Source organism: Anabrus simplex, chromosome 4 (genome assembly GCF_040414725.1).
Source record: "Anabrus simplex isolate iqAnaSimp1 chromosome 4, ASM4041472v1, whole genome shotgun sequence".
Lineage (NCBI taxonomy): Eukaryota > Metazoa > Arthropoda > Insecta > Orthoptera > Tettigoniidae > Anabrus > Anabrus simplex.
In genome coordinates, this window is record NC_090268.1 from 347,295,141 (window position 1) to 347,321,198 (window position 26,058).

At 39.3% G+C, this 26,058-nt stretch overlaps 1 protein-coding gene across 3 annotated transcripts in view; it reads left to right on the top strand.

Annotated features, from left to right (window-relative positions):
- The first annotated feature begins 3,826 nt into the window (after positions 1-3,826).
- LOC136871979 (2',5'-phosphodiesterase 12) overlaps positions 3,827-26,058 on the top strand; it is a 93,195-nt gene continuing 70,963 nt past the window's right edge. Inside the window, exons 1-3 of one of the 3 annotated variants that reach the window (XM_067145751.2) lie at positions 3,827-4,051; positions 4,153-4,920; positions 23,627-23,766. In XM_067145751.2, coding sequence (XP_067001852.2) covers positions 4,211-4,920; positions 23,627-23,766 — 850 coding nt within the window. In that variant the 5' untranslated portion in view covers positions 3,827-4,051; positions 4,153-4,210. Of the gene's footprint in view, positions 4,921-23,626; positions 23,767-26,058 lie in introns of all 3 variants that reach the window. The other 2 variants (XM_067145753.2, XM_067145750.2) reach the window with 2 other exon arrangements.

The window sequence follows — 26,058 nt, forward strand, 5'->3', positions numbered from 1 at the left end:
GAGGTGACGGGGAATCATACGCAATAGCGCCCCAAACCATGATGCCGCGTTGTCTAGCGGTAGGGCGCTCCACAGTTACTGCCGGATTTGACCTTTCTCCACGCCGACGCCACACTCGTCTGCGGTGACTATCACTGACAGAACAGAAGCGTGACTCATCGGAGAACACGACGTTCCGCCATTCCCTCATCCAAGTCGCTCTAGCCCGGCACCATGCCAGGCGTGCACGTCTATGCTGTGGAGTGAATGGTAGTCTTCTGAGCGGACGCCGGGAGTGCAGGCCTCCTTCAACCAATCGACGGGACGGGAAATTGTTCTGGTCGATATTGGAACAGCCAGGGTGTCTTGCACATGCTGAAGAATGGCGGTTGACGTGGCGTGCGGGGCTGCCACCGCTTGGCGGCGGATGCGCCGATCCTCGCGTGCTGACGTCACTCGGGCTGCGCCTGGACCCCTCGCACGTGCCACATGTCCCTGCGCCAACCATCTTCGCCACAGGCGCTGCACCGTGGACACATCCCTATGGGTATCGGCTGCGATTTGACGAAGCGACCAACCTGCCCTTCTCAGCCCGATCACCATACCCCTCGTAAAGTCGTCTGTCTGCTGGAAATGCCTCCGTTGACGGCGGCCTGGCATTCTTAGCTATACACGTGTCCTGTGGCACACGACAAAACGTTCTACAATGACTGTCGGCGGAGAAATCACGGTACGAAGTGGGCCATTCGCCAACGCCGTGTCCCATTTATCGTTCGCTACGTGCGCAGCACAGCGGCGCATTTCACATCATGAGCATACCTCAGTGACGTCAGTCTACCCTGCAATTGGCATAAAGTTCTGACCACTCCTTCTTGGTGTTGCATTTGCTCCGTCAGTCAGTGTATATTTGTCATCGTGTTATACTGAACCCATAATTCTACCATGATGAATATTGCAGCTAAATATTATAGCTACAAATACAACTACAAGCGTAACCATAACTCGTTATTGCAAGCATGTCACCCTCTGAGAGTGGGACGAGCACCAACAGAATTCACCGCGGGTAGCGAGGTATCCGTTCGTACAATGTCGGGATAGTTCGGCTGATTTCGAGTATTAAATAATTAACAATCTATAATAAACCTTCATAACGATAGATTTTGGCAATATCAGTAATCAAGGAATAAAGAATTGAAATGTGTAACAAATATTAAATGCTGATAGAATCCGCAGGGTGGAAATGAATGTAATTAAGCCTGGAGAAAAGTTGGTTTCTGTATCGGCATATTAACAGCGTGTGCCAAGGTCAAGCCCTTAAAAAGCCCGCGAAGTCGCCTACATTAAATTAATTAATTATGCCCGTTGCAAGTATGGGAAAAATATGTAAACAACACCATTGTGAATTGGAATTTTGTTTGAATTTTTGGAGTGAATTTCAGGAAAATTTGTCCAACGGTTATGAAATTATAAATATAAATATTTAAATATAAATATATCCCCCATGGACATCGCACCCACTCTCTTTGAAAGTTCGGAAGGAAGAACCCCCGCCGCGCATCTCTAAGAAGAGGTTCTTTAATTTCTCCTCAAAATAACTTGTGATATGTATTAATTTAGTTGGTTCGAGTTAAAATATTTAGTGGAATTGACATAGAATTCCTGAACTTCTGTAGACGAAAACCGCGAAGGCAAAGATTTTTTCATTAAAGTACTGTGTGTTTCGCAGTCAGTGAAGCGAAACATAAGCGGGTCCAGATAAGCTTTGGGTCCCTATCAAGTAGCCATCTGGCGGTAGTTGAAAGCGAAGGGAGTTCTCACAGGCAGTTGATTTCCTCTGAGGAAACGGAGGAGGCTTATATACAGTGGTCGTCCAGAATATTCTCTAATCGTGTGATTTATATCACAAAGGGTCTAGAATCGGTGTAACAACAATTGTTATTAATGTATAAGAAGATAATATATTCTCCAGTCACGTGTGGTTCAATCTGAGACGAACTGGCTAAAATATAGCTGGGATCCCTAGGATGACATCATTAACCGGTCTGTCTAAATTGTATATAATGTAGTAGCTAGATTGCAATTTCTTGCCCCGGGTTGTTGCGTGTGCTGAATAAGTATTTTATAATGTTCAGGCGAAGTGTCTATTGTTCATGTCAGGCTGCGAAACTCTTAAATGCGTTTGACATTTTGTTAAGAAACGGTAAAATGCGAAGTTTAAATGTCGTATTAAAAATCAATGAAATATTGTTCAGGCTGATAAATGTTATAAATATGATAACGATAAAATAGTCGTGGTGTGCGGAATAAAGTCTAATAATAATAATAATAATAATAATAATAATAATAATAATAATAATAATAATAATAATAATAATAATAATAATAATAATAATAATAATAATAATAATTACGTCGGGATATTTTTTTTCTATGTTAAAATATGTATTCAACAGTAATGTCGAATGAGATTTGCTATTTTACGAAATCCAGTGAAGTCTGATAAAGTTAACATTTACTTTTGGGAAGCATAAATTTGTGACACCGTGTATTTGTGATACAGAAAATCACAGTATGCTATTTTTGTTCTTGAGGTCGGAAAGATGTAATGAAGTAAATTGAGAGATTCCTATAACGTTGTTTATCGTGGGATTACGTATAGGCCTACTTCATTTGCGTGGTTATATATTATTTTCGTAACTCATCAAAAGCTTAAGATGGGGAAGTGGGGATTATATTTGTTTGTGGTGGTGGTTTATTCTGCATAGCCGACTCCAGTGGAGGCCAAGGTGAAAGCACGGGATCTATCCGTGTATGCTGATGTCTAGTGAACTTCGTCTTGTGTTTCGTGTAATTTTTCACGCATTGGTTCGAGTATATATAACAAGATAAGTGATAGAATAAGCATACGTAGAGCCTATTATTGAAATAAAGTGGTGGTATGGAAATGTGAGGTTTGGCTGTAGCCAATTAGAAATATCTGATTCGATCAAGATGTTATTGGGCTCAATATGGAAGTAATAAACAAGATAGACTCACTTTTATCATGTGAATTTTGTGTGTGGGCATTTTGAGATGACAGGGGTAAAATGCTGTACATTTCTGGGTATACAGTAAGGACAATATCCAGAAGGATAAGCTGTGACACTAATTTACGTCTCCTGCAGAGTAATGAAACAGGTGCTCCCTATTTTGAAGAACTTCAGAGGTGGGTTAGTAGTGCCATCACATTGTGTTGTGTGTGTCTGCAGAACAGTTGTATACGAAGACTACCTGGATTGTAAAAATTATAAAGAATTTCTGTTCTCTCTATCCTGAGCTGCTTTAGGAAGAGATGACAATCAACAGTTCTGGTTTGAACGCCGTTATTGTGGGCGTGACAATAATGGTGCGATAGATTGTTTAATGTCTACATTTTCCGATGTCGTGTTAAATAAGTGCTGAAAGCAGATGAAGAACATGAGTTATGTCAGCAATGAGGATAAAAACACTAAGCGGAGGAAGCTATCAGCGCTCCACAATAATCGAGCTTGTGAATAGAGGCCTACTGTTCTTAAAGTGTTTTGTTTTTATTCATGTAAAATGTGTATTTCTAACTTCAGTGAATGCATTTACTGATGTGTGTGTTTCTTCGTACCATTTTTCGAAGAGTGTACGTTTATCATAATCATCGTGTTGGTCTGAATGTAGTGAATATCGGTGGTCATCATTCAAAATCGGATACGCCCCCTTTTTCTGAGACTCCGCTTGACAGATAGATACAGCGTTGCCAAGCGTACCATCCGACTTTAACTGTAGATGCCTCTGTTATTCTGTTTATGTCTCTTTGGTTTACGGTAGTTGGCGACACTGATCTTGAAGTTATCCCTGTCTGGTTGTTTGTCTGTGTTTTCAGTGCTGGGTGCTGTAAAATACTTCATTTTCAGACATGAACACTTGGAAATGTTATTACATTGGTGTGATTATGATAGATGGGGTTTAAATACTGTGGATTTCAGGATTTGAAAGTGATTTTTAATTATTTTTTTATTTGACCTCGTGTGTGCGTGTACTGTTGTGCTGTGGTACGTTTGAGGTTAGGTTGTGATAATATTCATTAAGTTATGCTTATACTGTCAGTCATTTCAAGTTATTAGTGAATGCAATCGTACAAATGAGGATTTTTCGATTTTTTAGGATTGGAATTTCTCGTCTTACAACTACCGGTCGGCATTTTCAGCAAACACGTTTAATCATGGAGAAAGCGTATGTACGACGATTGGAGGATTCTGTTGATTTCCACCTGTCATTTCATTTTCAACATGAAGTGTACGGAATTAACCGGCAGTTTAATTTTAACAGACAATTGTCAGAGAATGTAAAGGAACTCTTGAGTCGTATACAGACGAGCATTGACAAGTCTCTGACAAAATATAAGAAGAAATTAAAGAAACAGAAAAGTGAACAGACCTTAGATGATAGCTGTGAAATTCCAGTCATTTTGATGCGGGATGGCGAACCTGTTCCCGGAGATACTGAATGTCGAGATGTTCTCTTTGGTGAAGGTAGATTATGTCTACGTATTTTTACTACGGAATTTGTTGTTGTTCTTAACGCCCCATGGATAAACATGATTACTTTGCCTACAAGTATAATGGTTGGCTTTCCGGTGTCGCCTAATAGATTTGAAACAGTATTCACTTTAAAAGACTGCTCTCTTTTTACTTGGTATCGAGGAGATAATAAGAATGAAGATTCTTGGTTTGAAGTAGGCTCTGGCTTCTATTACACACCTACTGTGAATGATCTTGGTTATCACCTCAAGGTAACTTGTGTTCCTGGAAATAAAGATAAGAAGGGACTGCCAGCAGATGCCGTCTCCAAAAATAGCGTAGAAGCTGGTCCTGGACAGTGTCCCTTTGAATTAAGACATTTGTTTACTGCTGAAAGGATTCATTGGCCAAGGTATTGTATTACAGATTTTGCTAAAAATAAGTTTAAAGTTTATTGTGGTGTACTTACTATACACTAGAACCCCGTTTATCTGAAATAAAGGGGGCGGAGCCACTTTGGTTGATGCATTTTTTCGGATGACACATGGTAAATATTTTCTGAAGTTAGATGTCGAAATAAAAATGCATAAACTCTATTAAGCAAAGGTGCGTACTGTATATTAACATTAAAATATTTACATAATATCACTCATTGTATAAAATTAGTGATTTTCTTCTGAATTTTCTTGGTGCAGTGCTGTCGTGCAGCTATGTCGGGCCACCGTTTAATCAACCATACATCAGCTGGTGTAGTAGATTCATTGCTTTGTTCAATAAAGTGCAAAGCAATCTAAAATAATGAAACAATTTTTTGCCACTACTGAACTGAATACTGTATACAGTCATTTTATTACAGTATTGTAATTAAAGCGTGTGGTACTGTATTTTAATAAAAATTCAAAATCAATCTTACCTCCAATGCATTAAATCCATCATCTGCTGTAACTTCGTTCTCAGAACTGCTATTGTCTAGGGTAGAGTCGTCTTCGTAATCTTCATGACGAATAATACGGTAATAATAATAATAATAATAATAATCATCATTCCTGCTTGTTCAAGAAGAAATGTATCATGGAACGAACTAGAGGGTAAGAAACTGTTTTGTTTTATGCTACACGTGCATTCTGCCATAAGTCATAATATATAAATGGGGTTTGTCTAGTAGCTCTCAGCACATATAGCAAGACAAGTACTAATATCTATGGCTAAGAACGAGAGGGTAAAAACAAAATATTAAAATACAATTTTGCAAGAGTCGGGTTTCGGTTAAGCGAAGTTCGGTTTAACATTTTAACATGTTTAACATTTAATAAGCGGGGTTCTACTGTATTTGTTAATGTTATGGGCTAAATACCAATGATATTTCATGAATTTTAGGGAGGAGCCAGGCTGTGGGTTGAAATGGTGTTGACTTTCGTACTAGTGGTCTTACAAAATTGATTGACCTACTCTTATAATTGATTACAGTACATGCATGTCTGAAATGTTATTTTTTCTGTTTTGAGAATTCTTGCTGGATAAAAGTTGACACTGCACCACCCAAAGTTTGTAACATTATAAGGAAGTGAAAATAATGCAAATCATCTTACTTGGAATTCTTTTTAGAGGAGAGAGGTGTTCATTGCGATGTCTAAGAACTCACCATCCTGCCCCCAGAAGTACATTTACTTTTATAACCTAATAAAGAGCAGCATCCGCCATCCTCCATGGCTAAAGTATCTACTTGCATTTCTATAGGTGAACATGAACAGATTGTGACATTATTGCCATCAATGCTGATAACTGGAAACCCCGGCTGAGTAAAAGCACAAACAAAAAACACCCTGAAATTGGAAAGTAAGCCGTGACTTTCATGCAACTGCACTAAATCATTCACCTTCGCGTCATAATCACGTACAAAACCTCTTATATTAATTACACATCCACCGCAGGCAGCCATTTGATACATCATCAATCAAGAACAATCAACTACGAAGTGATATTTGTGGGGATGTGTCAAATCAAATGCATTGCACTCGCCCGCATACAATAAAATTTCATAAATAATCAATCAACAACAATAGACAACAAAGTGATATTTGTGGGGACGTGTCAAATTGAATGCACTGCACTCACTCACATAGAATGTTCTCCTATCTCTTATGCAAAATAAAATAGGTTCTTAAGTCTTTAGGCTTTTTCAATCGTGAAATTACCAGCATTTCACCCCAGTGTAGCATTGTGCTCATCAGTTGGAATGCTACACCTTTCCAAGACACTGGCACTAGTGCGTCATTGATACACCACTGCAAGCCTCCTATGTAGGACAATGCAGTGACGGTCCGCTAGGGGAAGCATGTATAAATGTATAAACTTGTATAAATGCCTGCCTTTGGTCTATATACAGTATATATATATATATATAAAATATAAAAAAGGCTCTTATTGCCCTACAAAATGCTAGAGACCTGAAAGCTGCTTTGCGGCCCTAACCTTGGGGCTTACACCCCGTCCCCCCCAGACCCCCTTTGCTTGGTCACAGTCCAATTGTTTTTTCACTAACCGGACCTAACCAACCCAAACCAATGGTTTTTACACTAGCTGGACCTAACCAATCCAGACCAGTTGCTTTCTCACTGACTTGAAATATAAATTAATTCAGCTTTTCCACACTGTTCAGTATAGAATGTGCTGCTTTACCTGTACAGAAAGAAAAAACCTAAAAGTCGCTTCACAGATTACAAAGAGGGCTTACGCTCCAGTCCCCCTTTCTTTGGTCACAGTCCAATATCACTAGTCTTAGTTCCCAAATGAACAAGTTGGCAGCATTGTTAGACCGCCTGAGCACATACTTGCGTCCTCAGTGAGAAGACTGCGAGAAGTAAACAAACGAGTCATTCTGCATGCAGCTGAATGTGGTGAGTATTGGGTAGCGTGGCGTCAACTATTGATCTCTTGCTGTATGCAACGTGTAATCTCCTCCACGTTTATTTGAATTTGTACTGTTTATGTGTATTGAATGTATTTTTTCATACAGGTGCTGATAAGTATTTATTTTACCTCTTTGTTTTTTAGTAGTATCCCTATGGTGCAGCTCTAGGATGAGGGAATGAGAGAGTAGAGATGGAGGCTTGGTGCATGGTGATGCTCCGTTGTTGTTTGTTCACAAGAGTGCCCATAGGAGCGTTGTTAGTTCACCAGAGTGCTGATAGGGAGCATCGTTAGGTGTTACCAACTGTTCAAGGTTCTTGATTCCAGCATTTGGCAGGGAAAAAGGGACACCTCGTAGGCGATCTTCTTTATTGGTTTGCGCACGTCGAAGATAGTCACAAAAAAACCATTTGTCTAACATGTCAGGGGTGTTCATCAGAAAGGATAGCTGCCTCTAGAATGTCAGCCTCCGGATTCCAAGAAAGCGGGTTCAAACCGGCAAAGGTAGTTGGATTTTTGAAGGGTGGCATTTGTTTACCCAACAATATTCATTAAAACTCTGTAGGCCTAGAGTAAAATGGAACGTCGAAATTGACGAACAGACAGCCAGATGGCATCAAATTAAAATGTCTGCACATGGTAGCTGAGGCCATACAATAATAATAATTGTTATTATTACAGGGTACCGATTGTCTGGTATAACAGGGAAATACAAATGCAGAAAATATACACAGAAATTACAGGGAAATTACTTGTCATATCAAAATTAAGCTTTCGATCTAGGTCTGGATCCGAACAGAATGATTGAACAAGACTGTTATGTAGACACTACGCGAGTCATACACAGTGAGTAGTACTTTGAGAAAGAGACAAATAGAGTGAGCTCACGTGGTAGTGAAGGAGAGTGAAACAGATAGACATATTTGCACTAATTGTTCACAGGTGGCAGTACAAAAGGCATGCGACTTATTTAGTATTGCATTAGTTCAAGTGTGGTGTTGCTTACAATTCACTGTTAATGATAATTGATAACATAATTCCAGGTCCTTAGTTTGATAGTAAAGTTAAATGTTCGTAACTCTCCCACATTAATTTGTAATTGCCTTGTTCTCATTAAACCAAAACTTGAATTATAATAATACACACCTCTAAAAATGATTTTCACCACTTGAAGTTTCAGGATTCTAGGTTGCTGATGACCCCAGGGAATGTATGGGATGCATATACACGCTTTATGTCAAGAATAACACAATTGATATACTGTAAAGAAAAACTGTCATGCGCAACACAAACACTATTCTTCGGCAACGTACATCCGCCTATCGAACATGGAAATCTGATTCTGCCTCTCAGTATGGTGTTGCTCCACCCCGTGCAGTGAAAGATATTTGGACCTGTCGTGGCACACTGTCCACAAGGCGCTTGAGGCTGTCCTGGTCAATCCTGTCTCACTCTTTGACAGCAGCCCTCTGGCCAGGTGAGAGGTGGATTCATTCGTTGTGCTGCCTCTTACAGCATATCCCAGGCACGTTCAGTGGGATTCATGTCCAGAGACACCGCAGGCCAGTCTATCCAATGGATGTAGGCCTCCCTGATGAAGAGGTTCACAAGATTGGAGCAGTTCAGGCGCGCTTTATCATCTTGCAGAATGAATTTATCGCCGAAATGTTGTCAGTATTATTGAACAACGGGCCCGAGAATTCTATTCTGGTATTGTGTATCAGCCATATTGCTCTCTATGACAAAGATTGGTGTCCGACATCTATTCATCATGATGGATCTGCCTCTCAGATGGGCATGTGGGATGGCGTACAGGACGTGCCTGGCGTTACCTTGCTTTCTCCAAACCCTCCAATGATTATCCAGTATTTGACACATTTGGTACTCATCCGTGAACAGAACCTGCTGCCATTCTTCCAGAGTCCAGTCCAAGTGCTCCCTTGCCCATCTGTACCTGGCACCACAGTTTTGGGGTGTACGTGTTCACCAAGGAACTCTTGGGTGTAGATGGTCCCTGTGGAGACTATTTCTGATTGTCTGCATAGACACAGCCCTACCTATTGCCTGCCATAAGGCATTATGCAGTTCTGTTAGAGTGTCTCTAGGGTTCCTGCGAGGCAGGATTCGCACGTAATGGTTTTCAGCTGCTGTTGTTGACCATGTACAACCATTGCAAGGAAGATCTTCAACATTTTGTATCACAATATAGCGGCTTTAACTTATGTCCTGACAACATAGCTATGGTGTACTCCAACCAGGCCAGTAATTGACCTCGCAGAGAGGTCTTGCTGACGCAGTGTCACTGTGCGCATAGAGTCAAGAGCAGTAATGACTCGTTGAGACATGTCTGTATACTACACAGGACCCAAAATAATGTGCTCTTGTCATGTTGGATCTACAGGTGACAGTAACAGCAGACTCTTCTGGACACCGAGCTCGATAGCTGCAGTCGCTTAAGTGCATCCAGTATCCAGTATTCGGGAGATAGTAGGTTCGAGCCCCACTGTCGGCAGCCCTGAAAATGGTTTTCCGTGGTTTCCCATTTTCACACCAGGCAAATGCTGGGGCTGTACCTTAATTAAGGCCACGGCCGCTTCCTTCCCACTCCTAGCCCTTTCCTGTCCCATCGTCGCCGTAAGACCTGTCTGTGTCGGTGCGACGTAAAACAAGTAATAATAAAAAAAATAACTCTTCTGGACTGTTTTGAGACTGCGTGTATTACCTCCACGTCTACTAACAGGTACCATTACACGTCATTCAGATGTCTGTCTGTCGTGCAGCAATTCTTAGAGTGAACATCCTTCACAGACATAAAAAATACAGGTGGAAGTTACCCATGTCATTTACACAACGTAGAAGTGCTAACTATTATGGACTGCCTATAATTATTACGGATTTTGCCTCCCTATTAAGGAGAAATTATTATGGAAAAGACAGCGAGTTGGTCATGCGGTTAGCAGCTGTGAACTTGCATATTGGGGATAGTGGATTCGAACCCCACTGTTGGCAGCCCTGAAGATGGTTTTTCATGGTTTCCCATTTTCACATGAGGCAAATGCTGGGGTTGTACCTTAATTAAGGCCATGGGCGCTTCCCACTCCTAGCCATAACTAAAATTCTGTTGTTTTACTTAGGATAGGCTTAACTACATTTCAGAATTGTAGCTTAACTATTCTTATTAGACTATCTTGCTTGCCTTCTCTGTTTGCAAATAATAATAATAATAATAATAATAATAATTTGTCCATAACTATATGTATTTAGTGTATTTGTACGTTTCTATACTTAGCCTCTTATTCATTCTTATTTATAATCAGTATAGGGCCTAACTGTAATGTAGTTATTATAACAGTTTATTTCCTGAATGCATTATGCTCATGAAATCTTTGCATAGTGTACATTATTTCCCATGTCTGATGTATAAGCCTATACCTACTTTCATTCATAGAATGAGCTATTTTACTTCTGTTGTTGTTTCCATATTATTTCACATTTCTTTGAAGATATAAAAAGTAACTGAGAGAGGCAGGTGTAAGGAATATAGGTGTGAGTTGAAACTAAGGAGGATGAGGAAAAAAATAGCGAGTTTGAGGGAGGTAATCAGACTTTTAATGGAGGACAGGTATAAAGATAGATCTCATTCAATGTACGGGATATGGCTGGTAGGCGAGAGGGAGGAGAAGGAAGGGTAGATGTTGTGGAAGACAGGTGGACTAATGTCTTAAGGTCAATGACAATGACGGTTAAGGGTTTTCCTCAGGGAGTAGGGCCAGCAGAGGTATTTGCGAGGAATCGGTATTTATTACTGTAGGTAGATCAGCAGAAAGAAGATGGAGATTTATTTATTTATTAATGTACCCATAACAGGGTATATCCCCAATTACAATGGATGGTACAAAATACATTCAATATATAAATGGTACCTATATATACAGAAGAATATATAACAATAAAAGAAAACCAACACTGCCAAGACTAAATTAAGAATAATTTCAATATATTTTCAATAAAACATATCAAATATCAAAATTAAAGGAGAACAGCGAATTAGCAGAGAAAAAGAGGAAAATAATCATAAGAATAGTAAAAACAGATGCATTGGCAAAAAAATAGTGGAATTATATACGTCATATTTCAGTGCTGAATTAATTTCCTTCAATAAATTATTCATTTTGATGTAAATATTGTTTTAAAATTTTTGAAAATAAAGGAAGTGATAAAGCCAAATCTATTATCTGATGTCCAAAGATATTCTGTCATATACTCCACACATATTTACAACTGGTGAGTTTTTATGATACGAGGTGCTTGAGAAGGGGCAGTAAAATGTTTGTCTCAAACATAGAAGTTGATTCTTTTAAGAAACTATTGGTTATCTAATATTTCATTAACTGTCTTGTAAAGAAATATCTGTTGAGTTGATGTTCGTGTACTGAGCTGCATTAAACCAAAGTCATGTAGTAGAGTTCTCTAAGAAATTCTATAATGATAAGATGTTCAGTTATATTTCTTAAAATACAAATACATTTGAACCTGACTTATACGTATATCAAGGAGAAGAGAAAAAACTACTTGTAACTCAGAATTACTTAGAAATTAGACTTACACAATACATCACATATTTACTGAAAAACTAATGGAATAGACCTACATGTGCAAATCCTTGCAGATAATAAATACATTAAGACAGAAAATGTTACTTTGAACTTGGTCCAGCCTTAAAGAAATCAGATAGTTTGGCTTGTTTCACTTTTCTTGCAGTAAGAGTATAAACCTCATTTTGCAATCTTTTCGCACTGATGTAACACCTACACATATCAATTGCACTTAACACTTTACTCAGTTCAGGTGTTTCAAGATTCAAGTCGTTACCTCCATATCCATCACTGTCACTATCGCTTGTAGCTGGTCCATCACCACTGCATTGTTGGCATACATCAGCAATAATTTCTTCCAGTAGTTCACATACACCCAGATTATCATCAAAATGCACAAAAGTATCGAATTCTACTCCCTCCGATAACCATCATTAGAGGCGGACTCTTCTAGTAAGACACCAGCTTTGCGGAAGCAGTTGCTGATTGTGGAGGACGACACCTGCTTCCAGGCAGCCGAAATAAAGTCCATGGCCTGTAGCAAATTAATGGAGAGAGTTTCATTTCCTGCATCACTCAGTGTTATTAAATGTTGAACCAGCATTTTTCTATAATGCACTTTGAAATATGCAATGATGCTCAAATCAAGCAGTTGTAGAACACTGGTACAGTTCGGAGGGAAAAATTCCACTTGGACATTCTCCAGAACGATTTGAGGTGGATGTGCTGCACATCGATCCATAAGAAGAAGGATCTTCTTCTGTTTCGTTTTCATTTTAATGTCCAGTTTTTCCAACCACTGTTCCATTAGAAGCATAACCATCCAAGAATTTCTGTTGGATTCACATTCCGTAGATTTTGTTTTTGCACCCTTAAAACACCCCGGATTCTTCGATTTTTCCTGTCACAAGTGGAGGAAGTTTGTCAGATATATCTGCATTGGTAGCGGGAAGCACTGTTACACGAATTTTACTATTCTTCCCTCCATGGCATGAGTCACCTTTTTCAGGAAGGAGATTGTAGAATAGGCCAGTCTCATCACAATTGTAGATGTTTGGAGGCTGATCATTGGCTCATCGCTTACGATACCCGGCAGAACCTCTTCTTTTCAGTGTTTCACTATCACGTCATCCAAAGCTTTTAAGTCACCGCAAATTGTTCTCCCTGTGATTCCATGACGATCTTTAAATCCTTGCAACCATCCTGATGAAGCCTTGAAATCAGCAGTGATACTCATCATTTTAGCTAAATCTATTGCCTTTGCCTCCAGCATGTAGCCACTAATTGGTAGAGCTGCAGCCCGCTTTTGCTGGAACCATGTGAAAAGTGCTTTCTCCAAATCTACGTACCTTCCTTCTTGCTGACGGCTGCGCTTTGCTAATTTTGAACCCAGTTTTAAGAAATCCAAAATTCTGTTTCTTTTACTGATGACTGTATATGGCGTGGTATAAGCATTCCCTAAGTCCGAAGCAATTTAATTTTTTGTTTTGTGTGGATTGGCGTCCACTTCTCGTACAAATTTTACTTTCTCATCTAGCGTATAACTTTTCCTTTTTCTGTTCTCAACGGCTAATCAAAAGCAACTGAAGGAGAAAACTACTGTTCAACAGTAAACACCAGATACCGGCACCGTGGACATTTTACTTCTCCGTTGTTCCCACGAAAGAAATTCTCTTATTCAAACAAATTTACTGTAATTTCTTTTGTTTCTGCACTGAAACTGCCCACTTTGCTTGTAAAGTATCTTAATCTTTGGAGGCTTTGTGAAGGTCAAAAACGACGAAGGTAGAGGAGGAGCGAGATAGAGAGTGAAGGGGATTAGCTCGGTTGGCCTTTGTTAAGCCGCCAGTAAGTAAGGGTCAACAATGTCACTCGGCGAAACTCTTTGTGTTCTGTTTCAGCACCGAAACCCAACTGCTCTACTTCTCTACTTGAACGTCGAGAAATCTCAGTAGCTGTTGCCACGCAGAAAATTCTCAAGCTGAAGACACCATCCTACCTTTATAATGCATTTAAACCTATGGAGTCGGTTCATAACAGAGATAATAGGTTTACAAAAACCACCCTTCAAATTCCCCTTCATCGTACCACTAGATTTAACAAATCCTTTGTTTGCACTGCATCACGTATCTTTAACGTCTTTAATCTTCCCCGTTTCGCAAATAACACTAACTGTACACAACTAAAGCAGTTCTTAACATCTATCTTTCTGGAGGAGTACGCAAGAGGCTGAGATCAGGCATTCTTGTGTCGAACAATCAGAAATATGTATATTTCGAAGAAAATTGTTTCTCTGCCTTAGGTTTATATTCTTTAAATCCATGTAGTCCAAAATAACAGAAGGGCTTAAGGACTTAATTTCTTACTTATTATATATTGTATGTCTTAACCTTACTGGATTTGGTATCTGTATTTTCATTTTTTTTTATTTTCATGTTTAGTTTAATACTTTAATATTATACAAATGTAGTTACTGTGATCATAAATCTGTATTGTATTATAAGAAGACGCTACATAAAGGGGCTTTTCAGTCTCAGTGGCATGTAAATCATGATCAATAAATTCAATTCAATTCCCCCTACGCTGACAAAGAGGAAACTTCGTAAATACAGTAGTTTCTTTTAAAAACGCATGTGGTCATTACAGTTACACAAAACTCAGTTATATTTCACTGACACTTAATACATATAACAGCAAATTACGTATAAACGGATTACGTATAAATAAGGTTTAATTAACATGCTTTTAAATTATATTTTGCCGGGACCTAAAGGAAATTATGTACAAATACAAATTACGCAGAACAGAGTTACGTATAAAGCAGGTTCAACTGTATTGCAAAGTGTTACAGAGCAGGGGCAGGGCAAGAGGAAAGGGAAAGGTAGAACAGAGGATAGAAAGAGGGAGGTGGAACAGGGTAGTGAGAGGGAGAAAAGGGAGGAGGAAGTGAGTTCTGCTGGTGTCAGGGAAGTTAAGGGAGAACAGGAGTGGAGGGGGTGTAATGAGGGTGGTGTTGAGGCTCTGGTTATGGGTGACTCAGTTACTCAGTTATCAGGCATGTGGGGAAAGTATGTGGATGAAGGGGAACCAGGGTAGAACGTTATCCAGGAATTAAGTTAAGGCCGATGTTGAGGAAAATAGAAGGGAGGGAGGAGGGTGGGGGGGTAATTTTCCACATTGGTATCAATAACATAAGGCAAGGAGGAATAGATAATAACATAGTTTGGGATCTGGTTATGGCAACATGGAAGAAGTTTAAGGAAGCAGAGATTATTATTAAAGGGATACTGTGTAGGAGGGATACTGAATGCAGGGTGATTAGGGGTTTAAATGAGTCTATGGAATGGGTATGTGGAAGATTGGAGGTGCGATTTGTAGATCCTAATGGGTGGGTAGCAGATAGGGATCAATGCTCAGATGGCCTTCACTAAAACTGCAATGGTTTAGAAGAGTTGTAGGGAGGTACAATCAGGGAAACTGGGTGGACCAGGGAGCGGTGATGACAGTATAGGAAGTATGAATTCAAGTAAGGCTGACAAAATTGTTAGTGTTAAACTGTAGAAGTATTGTAAATGAAGGAATGGAATTAAGTAATTTGATAGATTATATTTATCAGGCACTAGCTGATGTACCCGTGCTTCGCTACGGGATTCTCAGAAAGACTAACTTTGTGGTTTTCCTAACTGAAATCAACATAGGTCATTACAAAAACGTTAGTATGAATGTAGCGATTAAAAGCAATGCTATCATATCAAATACTCGATCAAATGGAAAGCCGCACGTTTTATCACTTTTAACGAACAGTGCTGCTGTTAGATTGCGGTGCCAATCTAATAGTCCAAAGTTCCAGAGCTGGGATGACCAGGTCGCAGATTGCCATGAACACTCATCTGCCAATATTCCGCTAAATATGCACACTGTTCATTCCAGTCAGTGCCTCAGAGTAGGGATTGAATAGCCCGAATGCTATGATGATCCAGTGTGTTACGTACCAGTAGTATCAGAAAATTTATAAACCAGGGGAATGGCATGCTAAAGAAGAACGTTATCTAACTCCCCAGTTACTTCCCATCAATATTCAGGCAGGCTGTTACACTCTGTACGACTGGGCGAGTTGACCGTGTGGTTAACGGTGCGCAGCTGTGAGCTTGCATCCGAGAGATAGTGGATTCGAACCCCATTGTCGGAACCCCCTACACCAGTCAAATGCTGGGCCTGTACCTTAATTAAGGCCTAAGGCACTCCTAGCCCTTTCCTATCCCAACGTCGCTATGTCGGTGCGACGTAAATCAAATAAAAAGTACTCTGTACGCAGCAGTAATCCTATCTACCGGAGATGATGGGCAACAGAAGACACAAAGCACATCACGACAAACAATGGTCAATGTAATGTTGTTGTTGATCAATGTTATGAGCTTTCTATATTGTAGGCCTACACATTTAGTTTTCTTTCGACTCTGTGATTTGTAAAATATTTTATACCGTAAACTGTAATTTCTTATTCTCCGACTTTACACACTGATTTTCATAAAATACTGTTTACCCATTTTCTCGTTACTCGGCGCTGATATGGACTTACTGTAGTAACAAAAATCCAAATTCATGAATATCTTTGTGATCATAGCCAGTACGGTAACAATGTATACGACATGAATAATAGGAAATTTAATACTGTATAACCTTAGTTATGTAGCATTCATCTATTACACCTCTAATAAGAAATATTTGAGAATTACATTTTAGGCCTTCCCCTAAACTACCATTTCACTCAGCGTGAATAAAATAATTTACAGCCTAGACTATAGCGACTTATTTCCTGACTTTTCATATCGATTTTCATCAAGATAGGACTACTAATAACAACAATATTTGAGAATTAAATTTTAGGCCTTCCCCTAAACTACCATTTTTCTCAGCGTGAATTCAATTATTGACAGCCTAGATTGTAGCAATTTATTCCCCAACTTTGCATACCCATTTTCTTTAAAATACGACCACTAATAACATGAATAGTTGAGAATTGAATTTTAGGCCTTCCCCTAAACTACCATTTCACTCAGCGTGAGTAAAATGTTTTATAGCCTAGATTGTAGAGGCTCATCCCCCGACTTCACATACCGATTTTCATTAGACCACTAATAACATAAATAGTTGAGAATTCAATTTTAGGCCTTCCCCTAAACTACCATTTCACTCAGCGTGAGTAAAATGATTTATAGCCTAGATTGTAGAGGCTTATCCCCTGACTTCACATACTGATTTTCATTAAATTCTCTTCAACCGTTTTCTCGTGATGCGTGTACATACATACAGGCAAACAGACAGACAGAAATTACGGAAAAGTAAAAAGTGCATTTTCTTGTTACTATGGACATGACCGATACAGAAATACCATTATTTTCAAATTCTGAGCAATGTACAGACAAAACTCTTATTTTATATATATAGATTGTAATAGGAATTGAATCATGGCTGAGAAGTGATATGTAGCGTATTTTTCAAGTAAGTACCATTTTGAAATTCCGCCGCTGCAACGCTGCATTCGGTGTCCCGCACATGCACACTGTGTACCTAGATCTGTTGACGAGTCACAGAAGCCATTGCAGCAACAATTGATTGTGTATACATTTGTTTGTGCGTATTGAGGATCCCGCCGACTGTGAAATACGCGCTGTTATTTGTTTTCTTTGTGCTAAAGGCATGTAAACAGTTGAAATTCGTCAGATTTGTGAAGTGTATAGACAAGACATTATGGGTAACAGCTTTCAAAGATGGCCAAAAGAATGTTCATGGAGAGGAACGGAGTAGGCAACCCTCAGTAATCACTAATGAGTTGGTGCAGAAAGTCAACAACTAAGTGAGAGCGAACAGACGCTTCATGATTTCTGCGTTATCAGAGGAGTTCCCTCTAGTTTCAAGGAGTGTTAACTACGACATTGTTACCAAAAAAACAAAAAAAAAAAAACCCTCATGGCACAACATCCCGAAAGGGCCATGGCCCACCAAGCAACTGCTGCTCAGCCCAAAGGCCTGCAGATTATGAGGTCTCATGTGGTCAGCACGACGAATCCTCTCAAGCGTTATTCTTGGCTTCCTAGACCGGGGCCGCCATCTCACCGTCAGATGGCTCCTCAATTGTAATGACATTGTTAGAGAACGTTTAAATTGTCGACAATTGTGCTTCCGATGGGTACCAAAAATGTTGACCAAGGCGCATAAAACCGAATATTTAGGCAGCCCCTTGACTTTTCTTGAGCGTTACTGAGGGTGATGATTTTTTTAAGCCAAATTGTCACAGGCGATGAAACATGGGTGGCCTACGTTACACGAAAAGTAAGACAATCCAGTTGAATGGCGGCTTTCAAAAGCCCAAGAAAATGAATAAGCAGATGATTTCAGCCTGGAAAATCATGTGTACCTTGTTTTGAACAGGGTGATCATGCTTGTTGTTTAAAGGGGGCTAACATCTAGGTCATCAGTACCTAATGGTACGAAATGAGACAAAATGTAATGACAATTTAAAGGTCCAAAATTCATCCACTGACCAGAATTCAAAATGTGATGATGAAAATGAATGGGTGAATATGAATTTTAAATAATCAGCGGATCCAACTCAATACCGAAAGTTAAAAATAATTCCAAAATCAATCCACTGACTAGAATTCAAAAAGACGACGATAAAGAATGATTACGGACTTAAACCAATCAGTGGATCCAACCCACAATGCGATGGGGTTGTTGTTTGTTAATTTTTTTGTCTTGTGGTGACACAGTAAATTCCGAAACATATTGTGAAACCTTATAAAAACTGCGTCATGCAATTCAAAACAAAAGGCATGGCATGCTGAGTAGAATGATCGTTTTGCTGCATGACGTCAGACCACATGCGGCCCATCGATTTCAAGATCTCATTGCATCATTTGGCTGGGAACGATTTCATCATCCTCCATACAGCACCGATCTAGCGTCCAGTGACTACCCTGTGTTTCTGCACCTGAAGATGCATCGTGGAGGTAAGTGTGTTGCAGTGGCTGTCAAGTCAGGCGGCAACCTTCTATGATGATGGAACACAAAAGCTTGTTGTTCGATGTGATAAGTGCCTTAATGTTGCTGGCAGTTATGTGGAAAAGTAGGTAAAAGTGTGGTCTTTCATGTAAAAATAAAATTTTGTACGAAAAGTTTACTTATTTTGTTGACATATCAAAATGGTACTTACTTGAAAGTACGCCTTGTATATTGGATGCAGAAATTTTCTCATGGAAGTGGAGTGTTTATCGTAGAGACAGGTTAGGAACGATAGGAGGGGAGTGTTTATACCGCTGAAAGAAGATTCTCTGATGCTGTTGCAGAATTATTTGTTAAGATAATCAGCTATGCGGGGAAAGATGGAGAAAGGAACTTTATTTTAGTAGATGATCTGAACCTGCCAAATGTTAACTGGGAAGAGAATGCGAATGACTGAAAGCATAACCGACAAATAGTGAATAAGTTATTACGGGAAGGACAGCTGAATCAGAAAGTGATGGAACCAACTGGAGGGAAAAATATTCTAGAAGTTGTGCTGATAAAACCAGATGATCCCTATAGGGAAACTGAATTGATATATGGTAGGGAAAGAGCAAAATTTCTAGCCCTCACTGATTGGGGAGCTCCTAGGCGACCCGGAGGGAATGGCCAGCCTTTTAGTCTATGGTTCTCTTTGCCTTCGCAAAGGTGCAGTGAGAAAATTCTGTCTCTAAGCGAGCACGGAATATTCTACTAGATGGGGGCTCTGTTTCTTGTCAGCCATTGCCTCACACTGTTGACATCCACACCTGTTCTCTTAGGATCTGTTGGTGACGCAAAGTTTTCTAGTATATGTAACTACATTGAATTTTGGAGCAGCTGGCACCATGTTAATAAAATGCACCCATTGGTAGTGAGTGTTCAGCAGACGTTCAATCAATCATTTATCACTAATCTGCATTTAGGACTTTCACCTAGGTGGCAGATTCCTTATGTATTGTTTACCTAATCTTTTCCTTAACAGTTTCAAAGAACTTGGAAATTTGTCGAACATCCTCCTTGGTAAATTATTCCAATCCCTAATTCCTCCTACAAATAAATATTTGCCCCAAGTCCTCTTGAATTCCAACTTTATCTTATCTTTTCTACTTTTAAAAATTTCATTTAAGCTCATCTTGTCTACTAATATCATTGCACACCATCTCTGTGTTGACAACTCAGTACACATCGCTTAGTCTAGCAACTTATCTCCCTACTCGTAAGTCCTCCCAGCCCAAACATACCAGCTCTGCCATAACCCGCTTCAGTATTTCTTGGAAGGGATTAGTAAGTCTGATTGGGGAGCTCCCAGGCGACCCGGAGGGAATTGCCAGCCTTTTAGTCTATTGTTCTCTTTGCCTTCGCAAAGGTGCAGTGAGAAAGTTCTGTCTCTAAGCGAGCACGGAATATTCTACTACCCACCATCAGGATACAAAAGAGGCTAGCCACAAAGAGCAAGTCAGTGTTGGAGTTTGATAACTGGACTGCGGCGGCAGTGCTGACTGCCGTCAGTGTCACGCCAATGTCAGAGTATCGTCATATGGAGTGGGAGTACTATGAGTGTACTGACTGGAGTACTTTCTGTGTACTGGTGTGTAGTGAGTGACTGGAGCTTGACGGCAGTAGTACTGGTTGTCTTCTGTCCCGCCGGAGTCAGAATACCATCACGAACACAGAAGAGTACTGCCTTGGGAGTACTGTGTGTGTAATACCAAGGACTGTGAACCATCATGTGAAACAGCTGAGGAGAGTAGAATTGGAGCAGTGTTAACTGTTGTTACTGTGAGGAGTATTGTAACACTGACTGGTACTGTTGAGTTGTTGATGTTTTGTGACTGCTGTTCAGTTATCACTGTTGCTTAGTTCACCGTGTTTGGACTTGAGAGTGGTGGACTTTTTCTGGAGTTGATCAAAGGAACAGTCATTAGCTGATGAAAGGAACAGTCATTGTATGTTGTGGGGGTCAGCAGCACTGTGTTCAAACCTGTCTGTGGAACTGTTGTGTGTGAAGGAGCGGAGCTTGTGAGTGAAAATGAAAGGTAGGCTGTCAGTACGGATTATATCCTGTTCAGGTAAAGACTACACAGCTGGAGCCCTGCTGTGAGAAACTTGTAAATAGACAGCAGTTAGTGGGTGTGTATGTGATTTTTTGGGGGGGCCATCATAGAATGAAATTAGAGCAATAAAACAGTGTTTTATCTGTAACAATATCAATTAAATGTAATTTGTTATGCTATTTTAGTGTGTGATAGATCAGAATGGACAAATACCTTCAACAGGAAGTAGGGAAAAAATCCAATACATCTCAGTTATCAGTATCTATATAAAGTTGTAGGAGGTCCATTGTCTGTAATTTCGTTTGTTTTGCCAATTTTTCAGATCTTTATCCGTTTTAGGTCAACTCAGGACTGAATCGGTGGTTTCTGTTTTTCGTGTCTGTTTGTCTGTTCCACCATCACGGCGAAACGGCTGGATAGATCTCGACCAAACATCATATTTAGAGCATACTCATCCCGGGGAAGGTTTTGATATGCATAGCATTTTAAAATCTTTGAATAGATAGGGGTTTTATAGGAAAACTAGAATGTTTTTCCTCCATTTTCTCTTATACTATTGATTTTCTGTAAATTCCGTGGACTGTATGTGAGATGTCTCATGTTCATAATTTACTTTACTCTTCAAATGACGGAGAAAATTACTATTGCCATTTTCGTTATCATTACTGTAAATTCGTAGCTTTTCCTTGGGTAGATAGCAAGAACGATGTCAATCGGCCATTCTGCGGGATATTGGTGGAATATTGTTGGAGGTTATAACCATCCTCGAATAGCTTAAGTAATAACACCATTAGTCATCTTCTTATCTGTTTACCTAAGAATCCCTGCGCCTAAATTTATCCTCTGTTACCGCTTTCTTATATCCATAACTCATACCATCATCATTTATTGAGGGGCATTTCATTTTCCAATACATCCACTTGGTATTTACATATTTGTCCTATCCGGCTGTCCTCAGTTATAATACTATTTTCTATTAATTTCAACTTTCTTAACTGTATTATTTTCTTCCTTATGTACTCTGTATGTATGCAAGTGCTAATCCCAAAACTGTACATTCTTTTCTTGAGGAAATATTCCAAGCTGTGCAAATGTATAACTTTTGGCCCCGGAAAATGTCAAAATATCGAAAATGCAATTTTAATGACGGTGCAGATCTTCGTTTTGGGATAATTGATGACTAAACGATAAGTCGTATTACAAAACAGATAGCATAATCGCTGTCCTATTTGGAGAGATCAACTACTTTGGTCGTATGACTTATTGTCCTGTCTCGATTGTTGATACATTACATAGCGCTGCATTTCTCGGTTATAGTCAAATCTTTCGAACTCGACTGTGACTTGTATTATGGTAAAGGGCCTGTCTTTATAATGAAAACTCTCCATATCTATTGTGAATGGCAGTTTCCAGGTGAGCCTGCCATTACAGTAGAAACTCCTGAACTCGATTGTAATTGACAGTAGGAAATGTGGCCTGCCATTATCCTCAAAACTTCACCAATATCTACCTTACATCGGAAACAATTTATTCTGTCCTCCCTGTTTTGTTTCTAGGATAGCGCTGAGAGGCATGCAATTTAATATAATCTTATCCACTGCCTTTACAGCACAGTGTAGAATATCATAGCGAAGCACGTGTACATTTGCTAGTCAAGAATATATAAGGAATATCAGAGGTGGAGTTACATTTTTTTATGCTAGTATATGTTTACCAGTTGGACCTTTTACGAGAAAAGGGTACTGTTTACATCAAGGAATCTAAAAGAGACCAAGAAAAAGAGATTTATTAAATGCTATATCTGGAGTATGGCCTTGTGTGGCTCGAAAACATATATAATTGGTGCATGCAATAGCAGACATCTTGAGCATTTAAGATGTGGTGCTGGAGGAGAATAGAAACTATTTTATGAGCAGCAAAGTTCACAAACAAAGAAATTCTTAGAAGAAAAGATGAAGAAAAAAAATTCCTCATCTAACCATTAAGAAGAGAAGAAAACAATTAATTGGCTATCACAACATGTACAATAGTTTTATAGATAATAATGGAGAGAATGATGTGGGGCAAGAGAGGAAGGTGAAGACCTAGACTACAAAACTGTACAGTGTAGACAGATCAGAAAAGATGTAAGAGAAGGCTCATAAAGAAATGAAGAGACTAACAGAGCAAAGAGGAGTGGGGGAGAATTGCTACCAACCAACACATACATATTTATGAAATCATTGCGTTTCACTACCTTGGAACAACACTTTGACTTCTAGTACTGTTTGATTAAGAAAGTATAGCTGTAAAGAGGTATTTCCTTTAGTGTACACCATAGGGGAGTTTGGCTGGCAACGGGGGCTTTCTGCACTAGCCCCATTCTTTCTCTCTCTTTTTCTCTCTCTCTGCATTCTTAAGCATTTGCCTTAGAAGTGATTTTAATCTTTTTTGTATGATTTTTTTTTTTCCATTTTGTAGAATACGTTAGCCTAATACTGGTGTATATGTTTAAGTCCATTTTCTGTTTCAGTTTTCGTGTAATATCCTACAATATTTTAGCTGACCTGTATGCAGACTCGGATGTAGCACGCACCCAACTCTTTCCGTACTGTCCTCCATATGCTCTTGACATGGATTACAGGAAACAGCTAATTCTAAAGGAGATTTTAGGTATGTACAAAATAAATTATAACAACAGATTGGTATGGAATGTTTGAAATTGTAATATTAATCATTTCTTAATTCTACTTTTTAAATTTTAAAGTCGATAGGAATGGAATGGAAGAGGGGGGGGGGGGTATTCATTCTGGTAAGAGAAGAATTTGTTAGCTACAAAAAAGTTAAAGAACATGAAATTCTAGGTGTAAGGCTCATCTCTAAAGATAATAGGCAACTTCATGTTTTTGGAGTGTACAGACCTGGAAAGGGTGGCACATAATTTAATCTGGGAAGGACAGCTGAATAAGAAAGTGATGAAACCAACTAGAGGAAAGGATATTTTGGACATGGTGCTGGTAAAGAGAAACTGAAATCATAGATGGTATTAGTGATCACTAATCTGTTATTGCCATAGTTAAAAATACATGTGATAAAAAGGAGGGTCGTAAAAGTAGGACTATTAGGCAGTACCATATGGCTGATAAGACAGGCATGAGGGATTTTTTAGAAAAGTAATTGTGATCCTTCTTTTACAAGGGGAGGCTTCCTCTGCTGATCACCTCCCAGTTGCGAGCCAGGATTTCACATACGGCAGAGGGTCAAATTCGGAAAGAGGAGGTCCAGTTAAATTGATGAACATTAAATCAGGCGCATGATCCACCAAAAGAGCATTTCTTAACAGGATTACAATGTCGTTCATGAGGCTAAACGAGTGTTCACACTCAGCTGTTGATATAGCAATAGTGTCTGAAGCACAAAGCAGTGGCAGTAGATCATGAGGCTTCCTTTCAATATTTCTATATTCCTCGTACTCCCTGAAATCTTTTATAATTTTCCTGTTATCTGAGATTCTAAATTGTTTGCAGAGATGAACTATACTTACTTCCCCACACATTATATATAGCTTCTCGGGCCATTCAGATGGACTTGAAACTGTTAGATGACAAAGGAGATCATTATAATTACTACAATTTTGCAAATCTTGATCCTTTTCACTGTAAGAAAACTGAGTAGTTAACAATCTTGATTTTAAATTGGCAGTAAGACTTCTGTAAAACTGTCCTGCATGAATAATTTATATTTTATTAGATCTTGACAGAGGCACAGATTTGAATTCACTTAATGTAGTCATACTGTTAGCTACTTTGGTGTAATGGGGAGGATTTTGCTGCAATGACTGAAATACTCTTAACAGTTATTTTTATTGGTTTATTTGCTGTTGGCATTGTCATTTTCCTCTTTTGAAGAACACATGAAAGATCAGCTAATTCTATCAATGCATCCAACATTATTCCTAAATTTTCTACAAACTCTGCACTTCTTAAATATTTCCGGAAATCAGAATATTTGTCTCTTTCTTTCTGATCTCTTGTAAGATAATTCTCAGCCCTGTCAAAATGGGAATATAAACTCTCAAAGATTTTCCATACAGCTTGTAGAGTTCTTTTAGTTAATCAAACCCACCGAATTGTGAAAATTTGACCAATATGCAACATTCGTTGCCCCAAAGCTTTTGCACAGTTGTTTAGTTTTCTTTGATTCTTAGGGAATTGATTGTATAAAGCATACAGTTTTTCTACAGATTTCTGAAAGTGAACTCCACTATGCTGGTTGCAAACCCGGGGCCTCATCTGACAAGTGATGAGGAAGGAATAGCAGGAGGTGGATAAACCTCGTTAAAAAACCAGGGTCCATCTGGTTCCGGATGGTAGCACCCTGTTATAGGGCCCCTACCTAGGGTTACAGGTGAAGAGGACCAGCAGCTTGAAGGGTGGATGAGGATATGTCCCAACAGCTGGAAAGGTAGAGGAGTCTCTCTTCCTGGTGGTGGAAGCAGTGCTGTCAGTATCAGCACAGTGCAGGACTAAAAGGTGTCGACTGGACTGTCGCTGAAAATTTACTGGCATGGTCAGGAAGACTTGAATGGCAGTAAAACTGCGATGTGGAAGGAAACGGAAAACTACCACATTATTTTTCCTAGTATAGCAACCATGGATAGTACGAATTGTAGCTTAGATGCTACTGATCATGGTACTCAGACACCAAGATCCGGCAGGGAAGTAACTGAGGTATCCCAGGTCGTCAGCAAGCGAAAACCTCGGAAGTTTGGAGAAGGGATTAAAATAGGGATATGGAATACAAGAACAATGCTAAAAACGGGAAGACTAGAAGAACTCAAACTAATTATGGATGAAAACAAAATAGACATCCTGGGATTATGTGAAACTAGATGGCCTGGCAAAGGTGATTTCCACAGTGAACCATTCAGAATTGTGTACAGTGGAAGTGGTGGACAATATGGAG